Consider the following 14290-nt stretch of genomic DNA (forward strand, 5'->3'; position numbering starts at 1 on the left):
TTTGAAGAGCTCTATGATGAATTACTAAACAATTATTAGTTAAAATTATTTATGAAAAATTGATTATTTCTTAAGTATTTTGGAACTCAGAAATAGAACTAATGTACAAGTCTAATGTACGTGTCTTCTCTTGGGACACTGCGAATAATGTAATCGAATCAAAAAATATGTCGGTACAATATATTGACTACAACACTGGTAAGCCACTGATTACAAGTATTATTTGAAATCATTTTATTTTAACTGACAGAAAAGATTATAAAATATAGTCAGACCCTTTCATTTTTTCACATTTGTTATGTTGTAGCACTAAAATGCTATTAAATTAATGTTTTCCACATCAGTCTACACTCCATAAACCATTATGACAACACAATGAATAAATTTGCAATAACTTTGCAAATTTATTAAAGATAACTGAAATATCACATTGCATAAGTATTCCGACCTTTAACTCAGTACTTAGTTGAAGCACCTTTGGCACAATATTATTTTAACTTCCAAACAGTGTATTTGAAATAATACTGAGTCCACCTTTAAAGTAAATATTATGCGACTATGCATTACTTTACGGAAAGCTTACGACCTACTATATGTACTGCCTTAAGAACTAATGGTGCAACCAAATAAAGTACAGAGTTAGTTACAAACTATCTAGTAGTTACTAAGCTTCTAGCGTAAACTTTATGTTGCGGTTTAAGAAGTTACGAATGGTTGGTGCAGCCTAACCCTGGTTGTTCCATGGGGCTGATATATTCATGTGATCAAAGCTGAATTTTCAGCATCATTACTCACATTCAGCATCATGTCAAGCCCTACCCTGTTTGTTCCATTTAAGAATCATGGAGCCTTTCCCAGATCCAGACCTGTGCTTAAACACAATCCTGTTTCTGAGATCTGCAGCCAGTTCTTTTGACCTTGTGGTTTGATTTTTGCTCTGACATGCTTTTCACACTAATTTACTCCAATCAATGCATAGAAACATCTCAAAGATGATCCAGAGAAATTGGATGTGACTGAGCTAAATGTCAAAGGTCATGGCAAAGGGTCTGAATACTTATGTCAATGTGATCTCAGTTTGTCTTTTATTTTTAATTAATTTGCAAAGTTTCCACAAATCAGTTTTTTCCCTTGTCATTATGGGTTATGGGGTGTAGATTGATGTGAACATTTTAGCAAATGGATGCAACAGATCCTTTAAGTCCTGTTGCGAGGTGGGGCTTCCATGGATCGGACTCGTTTGTTCAGCACATCCCACATATGCTCGATTGGATTGAGAGCCTGGGAATTTAGAGGACACCTCAAACTCGTTGTGCTGCTCCTCAAACCATTCCTGAACCACTTTTGATTTGTGGCAGAAGCATTATCCTGCTAAAAGAGGCCACATCCACCAAGGAAAACCGTTTCCATGAAAGGCTTTCAAGAGCCTTGGCCGCCCATGACCCTGTCGCCGGTTCACCACTGTTCCTTCCTTGGAGCACTTTTGATAGATCCTGACCACTGCAGACCGGGAACAACCCACAAGAGCTGCAGTTTTGGAGATGCTCTGACCCAGTCGTCTAGCCATTACGCTTGTCCATTTTTCCTGCTTCTAACACATCAACTTTGAGGACAAAATGTTCACTTGCTAGAGAGAGAGAGAGAATGTATGGAGAAATTGAATGAGATTTTTACTTCCCAATGGTTGCGCTCAACTTCTCTCTAAAGTTCACAGTGTTCTTTTGTTCCATCTGGATGACCGTTACCTCTGGTTATGTCTTTGAAGAATCCTCACTGTGCGTAGCGTTCCTGCTCCTGTGTCTTTCTGATTCAGCACCACAATTATGGTGAAAAAATCTACTTCAAAGAAAATTTAACCCCACGCAACTGCATGTGCACCGGTCAAAGGAGGAAAAAAAATGTGATTAGAAGAAAGTCTGGTGAACGCATTTCAAATTCCCAACATCGGTCACCATGCCAGAAGGCTGTGGCTTTGAGAGTAGTTTGTTGTTTTAAAGCAGACCACAAATGACCCTTCAAATTGGACGTTTTGGGATTGTTGCCACCAGCAGCTAGTTAAGAGTGCTTCACCATTTCCTTGCATGGGAAAATACGATGTCCCTTTTCCATGATCTAAAAGAAAACCTTTGAATGTCAAGATGTTTTTCTCAAATACGCTTGATTATTAAAAGTGTATTAAGTGCATTCACTCCAAAAAAAGATACTGAAATAATGGCTTTGGGATTGTCGTGTCCTCCCAAGACTGGGCGGTTTTCAGCTAATCACAGCTGGAGTTTTGAATGCTGTTGCACACATTTATCTTTAGGGGTACTGCTGGTCTAATTCACATTTTGCTTTTGGCGGTGTTGGTTGATCGTAAACAAAGACAGGCTGTCTCATTATCCCGTGGTTTTCTCTGTGAGGCTGCCATGTCGTCGGCATTCTAAACTGCACCTGGATGTTTGGTAAGAATTACCTCTGGCATCCAACGGTAGACCTTGGCTTTTGGTTGGCACGGCTTGGCAATTTGGAAATGGGATGTGGACTGAATACCAAAACCTGAAACCCAGACGGCTCCTGACCCAAATGAACTTATCCTGAAGTAGATCTGTGCAGTACGGTATATACCGTATGACCGTAAAATGTCTTTGAATGTACATCAGAACTTGTACTCGACTTGTATTGTGATATTATACCCTTACCATGACATAAAATGACTCAAAGCATCACTGATTTGAAGATTTTGTTCGTACCACCCACATTTATCCAGCAGTGTTGCTTTCTTTTTTTCCAAAGTAAATAACTTTAAACAATATACCTGATTTTGGGGCTTCCCTGATGTCTCCGCTTTCTTGTCTGAAGAGCCGTTCTGCTTATCTGCACTTTTCTTCTTCTCTGGGGTCTGGAAAAAGACATTGCGATCCCAGGTTAAAATGAGCAGAGAGAATATTTAACACGTGTCAAAGACAGAGCTGCTCCAGTCACCTGTCATGCTCAGTGTTAGAATCATAAGAGCAGATAATGTTTGTGAATTGAGTGATTCTGGTGGCTTTGCTCTTCGGTGATGTAACACAATACACTTCTCGGATGTTTTTTTCAGTGGGGCTGTCAAAGATCCGTGATGAAAGAGAGCAGTAATTTGTAGAAAGCGTAGCCTGTTTAGTCGTGGCCTGAAGGGACCACAGGACAGTGTCATAGCTCTATAACTCTATACAGTGGAAGAACAAAGACGAGTAAACAAAAGGATAAAATAAAGAAATCTGAATGGGAGAGTTTACACTTTCCATGAACCCTATATATGTATATATGTGTGTGTGTGTATATATATATATATAGTGTTCATATCTGTTACACTGTTTATTTAAGTTTTAATATTTTCTTCTATTTTGATCTTTTTATTATTTTATGTACACACATTCCAAGCTTTGGCAATATTGTACTATATGGTTATAATTACTCACAGGAACAAAGTTATAGTACAATATAGCACCTATACATAATATACAGTGTAGTACAGTCTAGTACAGTATTTCCCAACTAGTGTGCCGCGAAAGGTTGTCAGGTGTGCCATGGAAAATTACCAATGCCAAAAAATGTCAAATTTAATAAATTAAATTAAATTAAATTAAAGCTATACTAGTGTTGTCACGGTACCAAAATTCCAGTAATCGGTACCGATACCATGAACCATACCATACCAGTTCTCTGTACCAATTTCGGTACCACGGCAAAATCTGTTGGAACTATTTTACTATTTTATACAGCCTATTTTAAAAACACTGTGCACATATATAGGCTACCTCAATTAAATACATTTGAAATATATATATATATATATATATATATATATAAATAAATAAATGCTCAAACATCCATTTTGTACTGTTGAAAAAAAACAGCATATGCTGGTATGGTAGGTTCTGAAGCTGGTATGCTGGTTTGAGCTGGTTTATGCTGGTCCTAAACTGGTCCATGCTGGTCCCAAGGTTGGTCCTGGACCTTACCAGCATATGCTGTTTTTTTCAACAGGGGTAACAGACGTGCATGTTTATTTTAGCGATTCAGTCAGTGAAACAACACACTACAGCCTGTAAAACTATTAAATAAATATTGGTAAATTATGGAAACCTAAATAATAAGAAAGTTAAATATTATTTCAAAAAACATTCGTTATTTATTTCCACACAAAGACGCGTTATATAGCTTAAGTCCCGTTATTACTTTGATATAGCCGCTTTGTGCTTTGAGAGGGATGAAGGACACGAGCAGGAAAGAGACCATTTCTCTTTAATACAAGCAACTGACACTTGTTGTAAAAGGTCTGAAGAGCGAGTTTTATCCTCCGCAGGGGGAAGACATTCAGGCTATGTTTGATTTAGCGCTGACAGAGAAAACGAAAGTAAAAATCACCGGCGTGTGTGAAACGCGCTATACAAATAAACTTGACGTGCCTTATAAAGTCTAATAACAAGCACAAACTGTGTTCAATAAAAAATTGACGTGCAAGCAAAAATGTTTCTGTCCTACGGTGTTTTTTCTACTTTACCACAGTAAAGAATAGCCTATAATAGGCCTCAATGCGAACAAAAGAAACGTTTATAATCCCCTGCGTGAGTGAAGATTTGGGAAAAGAAACAGAGATTCCATGTGGAATAACTAATGGAATATTGTTAAATCCTCTGATAATCGGGTGACCAGATCGCGATTCGCAAAACAGAATACAAAGCTTAAATTTATGGACTCACGCACCTCTCTAATTCAGCATGAACCAAAATGTTTCCATGGCTGCGATGTCACATTTAATTGCTAACCTATTATTTCTTTTCTAAACAAAGCTTTGTGCTTCACTCGTGTCATATTCAAGTAAATACTGCCACAGTCCTATCAGTATAGGTACCGAATATACCCGAATTCTCTGTACCGGTACTACAGAAATGCTGGTATCGTCACATTTTCAAAATTTCAGTACCGACTTGGTACCGAAGTACCGGTACTTTTGACAACACTATGCTATACAATTAAGATTATATCATCAATGTCAGACGGAAACATCATATCACTATAGTCTGTCATTTTTGTTTTATTGTATTTTAAAAATCAATGCTATTGGTCATCCTTTATGCCTGTATGTGGGTTCTACAAATATTTAACCAATGAAAAGCCTCGTAACTCCATTGGCTCCTCAAACTGCCAGTCAATCCTCATAACTCAGCCCCGCTTCTTTCATGAATGGAGTGCTGCGGCCGCATGCAGTCTGGAGATCTCTGCTTGTTTGCAAAGCAAAGGTAAATAAAGAACTGATATTTAAATAAGTACAGCGTTTTCTTTACTCAAGAAACACTATGTCTTTAACGGCTAATGTTTTTTGTATTTAAAGAGCAGAGAAGAGTCTCAGTCTGGTATTTGCCATCTAGTTAGCTGTTACTGTTTTAAATATCCCGCTTCATCTATTATACCATGAGACTTTGTCCAAATGTATTCAACAAGAAAAATTGAGAGTCCATATAGCTACAATAAACTTTATAACCTTTAAGTTGATGAAAACGTAATGTGACGCACTTACTGCCTCAGCGCATTTTCATTGGTCATCTAAGCTTGATTTTCATAAAATGGTATAATGATGGCACATGCACGTGTTTGACATATATAAAGTCGCAATACCAACTTTGATGTTTAATTATTAAATAAAAAAAATTAAAAAATACCCGACTTAATCTCAAGTTTCACATGAAGTTAAATGTGAGCACTACTTTTAATATAATTTCAAGTTTGATACGCCATTTGAAGCAATGCATGTTTGTGCAATTCTGTTTTTTTAGTGAATTGTGGTGAGCCGTGGGATTTTTTGCTCATCAAAACTGCCAAAAAAGGTTGCAAACACTGGTCTGTTATACCTATTCATTATATAATAAAGGCGCAAACATGAATAAGCATGCATTATAATTTTTGAAAAAAATGTATTAGCCCACTTTTCTCATTCATAATGTGCAATTTGAACACTGGCATAACTTAATAATGCTTTTTATACAGAGTTTGTAGAAAGTGTTTCCAGCAAAATGAACAGTGAACGAATAAACAATTTAAAGGCCTGATGTGGACAGAGGTAGAGCACAAGATGGCTAAAGAAAGACAGCGAGAGACTGAAAAGCTGCAAGAAGGGAAGAAAGCGTTCAGGACGGAGGGATCAGAGGGGATGTGGAGTGTGTGACAGAAGTGCTCATCTGTCGTTCCCCCTCAGGGCAGGAATCAGTCCTCACAGAGCAGGTATGTGCCTGCTTTGATCTCTAAACACACATACAAAAACACACTGTCACGCTCTCTCAAACACTTAAATACACAGCAGGGTTACTGGGTTTTATTAGGGTTGTCAATTTCAGTTTAGTTCCCGAGTTTTAATGGTAAATAGTTTCGATTGTGATTTTATCTACCGTTCAAAAGCTTGGATTCAGAGAGATTTTTTTATATTTTTGACTTGTTTTATTAACCTCTCCAAGGCTGCATTTATTTGATCAATAATACAGTAAAAACAGTAATATTGTGAACTAATATCATATCTGTTTACTATTGTAATTATTGTAAAATGTGATTTATTCCTTTGATCAATGCTGAACTTTCATCATTACTCCAGTCTTCAGTGTCTAATATGCTGATTTGAACCATTTATTATTATCAATGCTGAGTTGTGCTGCTTAATATTTTTGTGGAAACCATGATTCATTTGAAATAGAAATCTTTTGTAACATTATAAATGTCTTTACTGTCACTTTTGATCAATTTAACACATAAAAGTACTCCTTATTCATATTCATTTTCTGAACCAAACAAACTTTTAGCAAGATCTGAGCTAGTTGAATGAGGCACTATTTTTCTACAGCTTATGCAGGTATACGATGACTGTAGCATTATACATTATTTATATCTATAATAATAACTATTATTATTATTATTATTTTATAATATTTCACTATTTACCTCTGGCATGTAAAAACAAACATAAAACCTGTCTGGTGTGGTTCTTAGACCAAATAAACCAAATGTCAAAAGTCTGGACTGCAAGGGGGAAAATTTTTATTTATTTTTTATTTTTTATCAAATTATACTCCTTCCATCATTTCTTCATATCAGATTCTTCACAGCAGATAAAAAGCCACATACTCTGCAGTTGTCAACACATGTATAAGAGGTAGAGGGAGAGATAGAGAGCAAGAGACGGGTAGACAGGTGAAGTCACACCGTGTACATGTGATCATTATGCTCCAGACAGAAAGAAGGTGTCTATGAAAACAGACAGATGAGTAAAGGATGCAAACAAGGTATGATAAAGATGACAGAAGACACGGAGGTTTTATAAATGTGACATGAGAGAGGAAGAATACATGTTATATGAAGAGACAGACAGAACGTAAAGTGATGAGATAATCACAGGTACTGATGAATGTGATAGGGGTAACTTCCCCTCTCTCTCTCTCTCTCTCAGGCAGAGACTGGCACCTGCTGGTCAATCTGGTGTTCAATTGAATTCATTCAGGACAGCAGTGGTAACATGCAGCAATGTAACACTACTGTTCAAAAGTTTGGGGTCAGTAAGACTTTTTTAATTAATACATTTATTCAGCAAAGATGCACTAAATTTATCAGAAGACATTTATAATTTTACAAAAGAAAGGCAAATAAATGCTGTTCTTTTGAATGTTCTATTTATCGGAATTCTGAAAGACAAATTAAAGCAACAAAAAGTGTTTTTAACATTGATAAGAATAAGAATTGTTTCTTGAGCAGCAAATCAGCATATTAGAATGATTTCCGAAGGATCATGTGACACTGAAGACTGAAGTAATGATGCTGAAAATTCAGCTTTGATCACAGGAATAAATAAAATATATTCAGATAGAAACAGTAATTTTAAATTGTAATAATATTTCACAATGTTACTGGATTTTCTGTATCTTTGATCAAATAAATGCAGCTTTGGTGAGCAGAAGAGTTTTAAAAAAATATTAAAAACCTTAACGACCACAAATTTTTGACAGGTTGTGTAATACACAGCATTTCCTCTTTCCTGATTCTATGAACAGCAAGAAACAGTAAGACTTACTTTTTGGGGGGTTTTGATGGGGCTCTTTTTAACTGTCTTTTCTTCTTTGTCGTCGTCCCTAAAAAGAAAAACAGACAGAAATGCAGACATTTCTTTGACTTTTATGAACAAATAAAAATAAAAATGTTCCCTCTCAAAGTGAAATCTGGTTCACTGAGAGTGTAAACCTTTTCTAGGTTTGTATAACTGAACAAACTAGAGTTCTCACTCTTCATCATCATCATCGTCATCATCATCATCTTCCTCGCTGTCCTCATCCTCATCTTCATCGGAGTCCATTTTCAGCTTTTTCTAAAAAGACAAAACACCATCATTGTAAAAAAAAGAAAGTATATTTTTTATAAAGCTGAGAGTTCTGCCACTATGATCTATTTGGAAGAGAGTGGTGAGCTGCTAGAGGCAAGAATAATCATACTATATTATTTAAAAAATAAATTAAAGGTTTAGTATGAAAGATATTTGTGAGACGACAGGAGCTAAAAAGAAAAAAAATTATGTTTGCAAAGTATTTTTGCAATTCCGCTAAAATCAGTGTAAGTGACAGCCTCTCATGGCTTATTGCTTCAATAAGAATTTTGGGATCATTTCAACACTCTGACAAAAGATTTCAAACAGTCTCTCTGAGTAACACATTAATGACAAGCTGTTGCTTGTCTCAGACACTTATCTAGAGGATTGAACAATGTATTGAACAATGCGTCTCTTTATTGAGATTCCATGAAAGTCAACTTGGCAACCTCACAGTTTTCTGGACACTTAGTTAAAACTTTTCATTTCTTAAGAAAAAAAAAAAGAAAAACACAGTATTTTTGTCTTTTTTCCAGTCCAAATATCTAAACATTCTTAAAGGGATAGTTCACCCAAAAATGAAAATTTGATATGTATCTGCTTACCCCCAGGGCATCCAAGATGTAGGTGACTTTGTTTCTTCAGTAGAACACAAATGATGATTTTTAGCTTCAACCGTTGCCGTCTGTCAGTCTTATAATGCGTGTCAATGGGAACACAATTTATAAGAGTCAAAAAATATTAATAGACAAATCCAAATTAAACCCTGCGGCTCATGGTGGCGCATTGATGTCCTAAGACAAGAAACGATCGTTTTTTGCAAGAAACCGAACAGTATTTAAATCATTTTTTTACCTCTAATACACCACTATGTCCAACTGCGTTCAGCACTCGATTAGTGAGGTCTGATCTTGATCTGACAACGGCAGCGATGTCTCGCGCATATAGTTCAATGAGTGCTAGACATCACTGTCGTTGTCAGAGTGCGATCAGACCTCACTAAGCGAGTGCTGAACGCAGTTGGACATAGTGGTGTATAGGGCTGTCAACTTTAGTCGTTTAGTCGACTAATCAGTCGATGCCGTTTTGGTCGACTGACATTCTCATTGGTCGACCAGTTGCAAGTTTTGTTTTTTTACCAATAAAGACATTTTCATTGATTTACTCCTTGATATTTATTCCTTTATTAGCAGTTATATATTACTGTATTCTAAATATAATTAGCCTATGTTTTATACCAAACTTTAAATGCTTTAATTTAGGTTATTTTATAACGACGCCACAGTTTAGCGCACCACATGAACACTCGGGAACCGCTCCTGTGGCTGGCTGCACTGCTGCTTCGCGCTCAGTAAGGAATATAGGTAGTTTTGCTGTATTCATTCAGTTAGAACGCTACATCCCTGCAACCTCCACTCCTGCAGAGCGCATATTTTCCAAAGCAGGATTTATTGTTAACAAGTCGAGGAGCTGTCTTTTACCCAAGAATGTGAACATGTTAGTGTTTTTGGCCCACAACATAAAAAAGGTGGACTAGGCCTGCAGATCTGTAAGTAGCCTTAACGGCTTTATTATGCTGACTCAATAGATTTTGACTCAATTTATTTGTATACTTGACGCGTTTGAAAATAGCCTATATAATGTAACAAAATGAAAATAAATCTATAGGCCTTCCTACTATACAGCCTATTATTATAGTGTTTTTTTTAAGGCTATTTTGGGTTTGTTTGTGTTTGTTTTAAAACGCCTAGATCGGTTGGACAAAAGTTAACCCATAGTTTTGAAAGTAAAGAAGAATATATACAGCCTGTATAATCGAGAGCATTTGTTTAGGATTTTTCATTATTTGGCAGTTTTATATTTTTTTTGTAGCGTGTGGTGTGGTCAGGTGCACGATTGTGACGGTCACTATAGACCTAGGACAGAACTCCTCACTTTGCAGATTAAAAAAATAACCTAATTTTCAAATAATTGTATTATTATTATAGTTTTATGTAATATTGATGTTTTTCATTGTTGTTTTATAAATGCTCTATTATAATTGCTTAATAAATGTTCAATCAAAAAAGACATCGCGTTTTTTTTTTTTTTTTTTTGTCGACTGATCGTTGCGCAGGACAGGATTTTGGTCAACTAAGCATTTCTTTGGTTGACTACAGCCCTAGTGGTGTATTAGAGGTAAAAAATGATATAAATAATGTTCGGTTTCTCGCACAAACCGATCGCTTCGTGTCTTAGGACATCAGTGTGTTGTCACGAGCTGCAGGGTTTAATTTTGATTTGTCTATGCATATTTTTTGACTCTTATGAATTGTGTTACCATTGACACGCATTATAAGACTGACAGACGGCAACGGTTGGAGCTAAAAATCATCATTTGTGTTCTACTGAAGAAAGAAAGTCACCTACATCTTGGATGCCCTGGGGGTGAGCAGATACACATCAAATTTTCATTTTTGGGTGAACTATCCCTTTAAATCAAGATACATTTAGTTGAGAAACAACATGACTTAAAGTTAAATAACAAGAGTTCAGTACATGGAAATGACATACAGTCTCAAACACCATTGTTTCCTCCTTCTTGTATAAATCTCATTTGTTTAAATGACCTCCGAAGAACAGGTGATCTCAACATAACAACGACTGTTACGTAACAGTCAGGGTGTACGCCCCCAATATTTGCATATGCCAGCCCATGTTCCCAACATTATGAAAGGCATTAGACAAGGGCAGCCAGTATTAACGTCTGGATCTGTGCACAGCTGAATCATCAGACTAGGTAAGCAAGCAAGAACAATAGCGAAAAATGGCATATGGAGCAATAATAACTGACATGATCCATGATAACATGATATTTTTAGTGATATTTGTAAAATGTCTTTCTAAATGTTTTGTTAGCATGTTGCTAATGTACTGTTAAATGTGGTTAAAGTTACCATCGTTTTCTACTGTATTCACAGAGACAAGAGCTGTCGCTATTTTCATTTTTAAACACTTGCAGTCTGTATAATTCATAAACACAACTTCATTCTTTATAAATCTCTCCAACAGTGTAGCATTAGCCGTTAGCCACGGAGCACTATCAAACTCATTCAGAATCAAATGTAAACAATATAACAGTATGCAATAATCTGACGCATGCATGACAAACACTTTGTAAAGATCCATTTGAGGGTTTTATTAGCTTTGTAAACTTTGTTTAGGCACTGTTTAAGGCAAGCACAAGCTCCGTCGGCAGAGAGCACGAGATTTAAAGGGGCCGCACAGCATAAATCGCTTCATATTTAATGATGCCCCAAAATAGGCAGTTAAAAAAATTCATTAAAATAAATCTATGCGGTATTTTGAGCTGAAACTTCACAGACACATTCAGGAGACACCTTAGACCAGTGGTCGCCAACCCGTCGATCGCGATCGATCTTTATCACTGTTCCAGTAGCTCACGAAAACAACAGAAATATGTGTGCAAAAATACATTACATTTCTCCAGTCTTTGTACTGTTTGTACTATTTTTGTACTTGTACTGTACCTTGTACTATTTATTTATTTTTCTGTTATTTTCGGGAGCTACTGGGACAGTGATAAAGGTAAATAGCCCATCATGTCCGAGTCTGTAAAACGGCCATAAACAAGAGGCCAGAGACGCTGAAGACAGATGCAAAGAGGAGACAATTCTGTAGCAGGCAGAGCAGCTCACTGTTTACGATGCTCGAAATATAGGAAGAAAATATAAATATTGAATTAGGGGTGAAGGGTTATATGAATGCATCTAAAAGTAATTACTGTCTTCAGAAAAATTTCGATGGTAATGGAATTTTATTTTCCTCTGATCTCCGAATAAAGTAGCTAATTATTAGCGCAGTTCAGCTTTGTTTACAGCGGTAACCAAGGAAACACTGTAGCGCTGCTCCATAAGCGGCACCTGCTGTCAGAGAGTGAATTTGCGTCTCATTCAGCCTGTTGTTTTTGTTTCAAGCTTTTTTGTGTAGCATATAATTTCACAAAGATAAAGTCAGACCTTTCAGTTTTTGCTTTAAATCTTGAAATTAAATCTCAATTAATTCAAATAAAAAAAAGGTGCTTGTGCAATGTGTAAGCATCTTTGTTTGGATTGTGATTAAAAAGCAGTGGTTCCCTCTAATTTCAAATGGCTATGTATTTTTGTTTATAATAATAATAATAATAATAAATATCTGCAACCAGTATCAGAATCAGCCAATTTGCTTGTAAAAATAAATAAATCAGAATCTAAATTGGTCATGATCTTGTCTTTCATAAAGGTCGAGGTCAGGGATCTTGGGCTTAAAAAGGTTGGTGACCACTGCCTTAGACTTAAATTACATCTTGTAAAAAAACGTTCGATGGCACCTTTAAGATATTAAGGGCCAGATTTACTAACAGCTTGCGCCAGCGCAAACCCTGGCAGTAAAATACTACTGTCGGGATTTACTACAGACACGCAGTGCAAAATTAGCAATGAAAAGCAAATTGCAAAAGCAAAATTAGCAAATTGTTCCGGGTAATTTCAGTGGAAAAGTGGCAAAAGTTTATTGTACCAAAAACAATCATAATTTAGTAGTTTTAATTATATAAATTTAAAGTGAGATTAAAAACAAATCACCTGAGGCACTTTAGTGAGTGTCATGTTGGACGGTCTTTTCACTGGCGATGTGTTATTCTCCTCTTCTTCCTCATCCTCATCATCTGATTCCTTTACACCTGGAAAAAAAAAAAAAAAAAAACAGAGATCTCCAAACTGTGGTTTAAATAAATACAATACAACTTCACAGGTTCATATGACAAATCCAGTCTGACATACGCAAGTGCTGCACTTGTTTAATATCCTGAGAATACTGACAAGCTTAAACTGTCTGAACAGCCTGCGCAAACATATGGAAGCCATTATATCCACGCAAATGGTGTCACATGGTGCTGGTTAATTCATTCTAAGTCCGTATGGAGAGTGCAGGGCCCTTTAGGAAGGCCGGATTAGTCCCTTGGACATCACAACAGGTACAGAGAAACATTCCATGAAAGAGGAGAGTAAACAACAGAGGCAAAAGACACACCTGGGAAATGGTCTTCCTGAACTCTCTGTTTTGAGTAGTCATGTTCAGCCCTAAGAAATGAGAAAAGAAGAATGGTACTCACTGACGAAATGCTGGCCGCTGATGTAGACTGGCCCCCCTCCGGACCGCAGGCGAAAGGACACAGGAGGCGTGACCTCAAAACCTCCCAGACTTAGCTAGAGGGAAAATGCAGATATACAAACAATAGCAAAAAGTTATGATCTACTTTTAAAACACAAAGAAAACAGTCCACAGACTGACATCAAACATCTTGAATTTACCACGTCGAGGATCTGTTCCAAAATCTAGTGAGCTGACTTGCTGTCTACTACCTACACTACTGCACTCTAAAAACTAATTCAGGGGACCTTTAGTTATTACTTAAATATATATATTGTCGTGAAATAAAAAATCAAGTTCTGAAATGCTGTTAGACTTTTTACTTGTAATTGTAATTTTATTGAGCTTGGATGACACACAAATTATGCCTATTAATTCGATATACTATCATGACTTGTCATAGTTTAACATTTTCAGTTAATCAAAAATGTATTTCATTTTAAGTTCTGTTAATGTAAAATACAATCTGATGACGTGTAAACGTGTTTCATTGTTTTGAGTTGTATGAACACTTCTTTTAATTTAGACTAACTTAAGTTAAGTGAAACTGGGCTGGGATTTATATTTCCCATCATGCTTTGCCCATGGCACTTGAAAAGGAGAGTAAATGCTAAAATTAAGTGTTATATAATGTTTTTTGCACAAGATTAATGGTAAGGGAGATTTAGCAGTAATTAGTGTTTTGTTATGCTAATTTAGAAGAGTTTCTGTTAATGTGGGTTTTTGGAGATTTACCAT

At 36.3% G+C, this 14290-nt stretch overlaps 1 protein-coding gene across 1 annotated transcript in view; it reads right to left on the bottom strand.

The window, feature by feature from the left end:
• The window catches only part of npm1b (nucleophosmin 1b), a 41029-nt gene that overhangs the window by 19689 nt on the left and 7050 nt on the right, over positions 1-14290 (bottom strand). The window contains exons 4-8 of the mRNA XM_067383081.1: positions 13515-13608; positions 12985-13082; positions 8283-8365; positions 8075-8132; positions 2798-2881 (exon numbers count right to left, since the gene is read on the bottom strand). Coding sequence (XP_067239182.1) covers positions 2798-2881; positions 8075-8132; positions 8283-8365; positions 12985-13082; positions 13515-13608 — 417 coding nt within the window. The remainder of the gene's footprint in view (positions 1-2797; positions 2882-8074; positions 8133-8282; positions 8366-12984; positions 13083-13514; positions 13609-14290) is intronic.

The sequence above is a fragment of the Chanodichthys erythropterus genome, chromosome 1, assembly GCF_024489055.1.
Source record: "Chanodichthys erythropterus isolate Z2021 chromosome 1, ASM2448905v1, whole genome shotgun sequence".
NCBI classification, from domain to species: domain Eukaryota; kingdom Metazoa; phylum Chordata; class Actinopteri; order Cypriniformes; family Xenocyprididae; genus Chanodichthys; species Chanodichthys erythropterus.